The sequence below is a fragment of the Sardina pilchardus genome, chromosome 10 (assembly GCF_963854185.1).
Source record: "Sardina pilchardus chromosome 10, fSarPil1.1, whole genome shotgun sequence".
NCBI classification, from domain to species: domain Eukaryota; kingdom Metazoa; phylum Chordata; class Actinopteri; order Clupeiformes; family Clupeidae; genus Sardina; species Sardina pilchardus.
The window spans coordinates 5,355,227-5,357,726 of NC_085003.1; the positions used below are offsets into that span (position 1 = coordinate 5,355,227).

Sequence of the window (2,500 nt, forward strand, 5' to 3'; positions counted from 1 at the left end):
GCTGATGATGCAAAGCCAACTCCTGGAGCGTGCCTTTGTGTGTGTGTGTGTGTGTGTGTGTGTGTGTGTGTGTGTGTGTGTGTGTGTGATACAGGAGGAGAACGACCTTTCCATAACCCACTCATTTCTAACTTTTGTAACTCAAAGACCAAAGTGATTTGGAGCTCCAATCAAACCCAGTTCTTTAACTCTGTGGACTCCACCTCTCAGCGAGTGTAGCGTCATTCAGCTCTCGGACTCACTATCGTTAATATACTGTACACTTAAACTGCGCTAATAAGCACTTCTTACAGCTCAGTCTCTGTTATAAATCGCCGAATGCATTACGCTTATTGTTGTATGTGTTGTGTACTTAAGTTGTGTTGTGTCTCTGTGTGTGTGTGTGTGTGTGTGTGTGTGTGTGTGTGCGCGCGCTTTGTCTCCCTGTCTCTCCACCAGACACGTCTCAGAGCAGCAGTAACAGCCAGTGCTTCTCCAACCCCAGCTACCACACCGTGGCCCAGTGCAGCGTCTCCTCGTCCATCTCCAACAACATGGACGGCACACTCACCCTCAAGGTCAGACTGACCTCTCAACCCCACGCTTCAGCAGTTGGCAGCAGAACAGAGTGACACGCGATCAATGTTCTTATTTATTTTTACATCTTAGCAGACGCTTCAGAGCGTTCAGAACATCTTAGCAGACGCAGAATAGCAATAAAGCATTACATTAATAAAGGTCCTGCTCATGGAATTTAAAAATAATTTAATGTAAAGTATGTATGTACTTGAACATTAATATGTATACTGTGTGTTCAAATATATATATATATATATATACTGTATATAATGTATGTATTATGCTATGTTATTGCATATTGTATGTGTTTCTGGTGAATACGGTGTCTTAGTGGGCTTGTTCTTTCCCTCCACAGAAGGCGGATGGGAACAGCACAGAGTGGCGGGCTTACTGTAACCTGAATGACCTTGGTGAGTAGCACACCTCCACCTGCACCTGGCTGGGACGTGTGGGAGACTGGCGTCCACTCTCTGGTCTGGCTTGCCCTAAGTCAACAGGAGCAGCCATGCCCATCTGTTTTAATGAAGTGCAGCGTCAGGGTCAGCATTCTTTCAAGCCGAACGCGCTTCCTGCGCAGAAAACAAAGCAGACGTGTTGTTTTGGACGGCGCAGTCACACGCACTCTGAGTCAGGGCATCGAAATTAGATTTCTCATGTGTGTGGGCCTCCCCAGGCAACACACACACACACACACTCACACACACAGTCACTCACTGTGTGACACACACACACACACATATAGGCATTACAACACACACACACACACACACACACACGTGCATACGCACAGTAATTCACTCGCTGTATGACACACACACCTACAGGCATTACCACACACATATACACACACACACACACACACATTTCACACACACTAGGATTGCACAAACAGTCATAAACAAACAGAATGTCAGACACATAAGCACATAAAGCATGAAACAACTAATGCCTACAGACAAGAATAAGCAAACACCCACATACACACACACACACACACACACACACAGAGACACACATAAGAATCATACACACACACACACACACACATGAATACACACACTCGGAGGCATATGGCGCGGAACAGACTGAGTTAGCGTTAGCACTGATGCTGGAGTGGTTTCGCGTCGACGGAAGGGGCCCCAAGGCTGCCGTCTCTGACGGTGGACTGTGACCTTCCCCGCTGCGCTTTTAATAAGGCCTCTCAGTGGGTCACCGCCAGGGAAGCTAATCTGAAGACTACATTACCCAGGGTCACCCTGGGCAGGGGAGAGGGGAACTCATTAGCCCACAAACTCCACCTCCCGAGGCCCAACTCTCCATTAGAGCTGACCTCTGGGGCCGGGTTGAAGGAAGTGTGAGCCTGTGCGGTTTTTGCGGTGCGTCGGAGAGCTAGGGGGGTTCTGAATCAGCTCTGGGCCCCGGCGACACTGCCAACAGCTCCAGCAGAGGCAGGAGGAGGAGGGAGAGAGAAAAGTGTGGAGGGTCACCAAGAAAAAACTATTAGTAGTGCCGCCAGCCCTGCATTTGTCTCTCTTGTTGGATTTTTGGAAAGAAATGATGATTGGTGTGGACACAAGTGAAATACTTTGACTTCTCTAGTCTCTGCCATTGTGACTATATTTCTTCCGCCGAATCCGAGTACTTTGGCTGTCCTATTACCTTGTGTAATAGCCGTGAACAGGGATATATCTTACTATGCAAATGACAAACACTGGCTCTTATCAACGACCCAATGAACCCAGCCAGGAGAGAGCTAGAGTTCTCCAGCGTCATGGAAACGCTAAACAAAGGGAGCCTTACAACTGTAAATATGTGATAATCGGACTGCTATCGCATCGCAATGGCAACATTTCCCTGATGTATGTATGTGGGGGGGATGGGGATGGGGGGGGCAAAGAAATGCAAATACATTCAGATCTTATCACAGCGTGGAATTTCAGCT

At 47.8% G+C, this 2,500-nt stretch overlaps 1 protein-coding gene across 1 annotated transcript in view; it reads left to right on the top strand.

Annotated features, from left to right (window-relative positions):
• The window catches only part of megf11 (multiple EGF-like-domains 11), a 109,744-nt gene that overhangs the window by 102,395 nt on the left and 4,849 nt on the right, over positions 1-2,500 (top strand). Inside the window, exons 20-21 of the mRNA XM_062547879.1 lie at positions 439-557; positions 914-968. Coding sequence (XP_062403863.1) covers positions 439-557; positions 914-968 — 174 coding nt within the window. The remainder of the gene's footprint in view (positions 1-438; positions 558-913; positions 969-2,500) is intronic.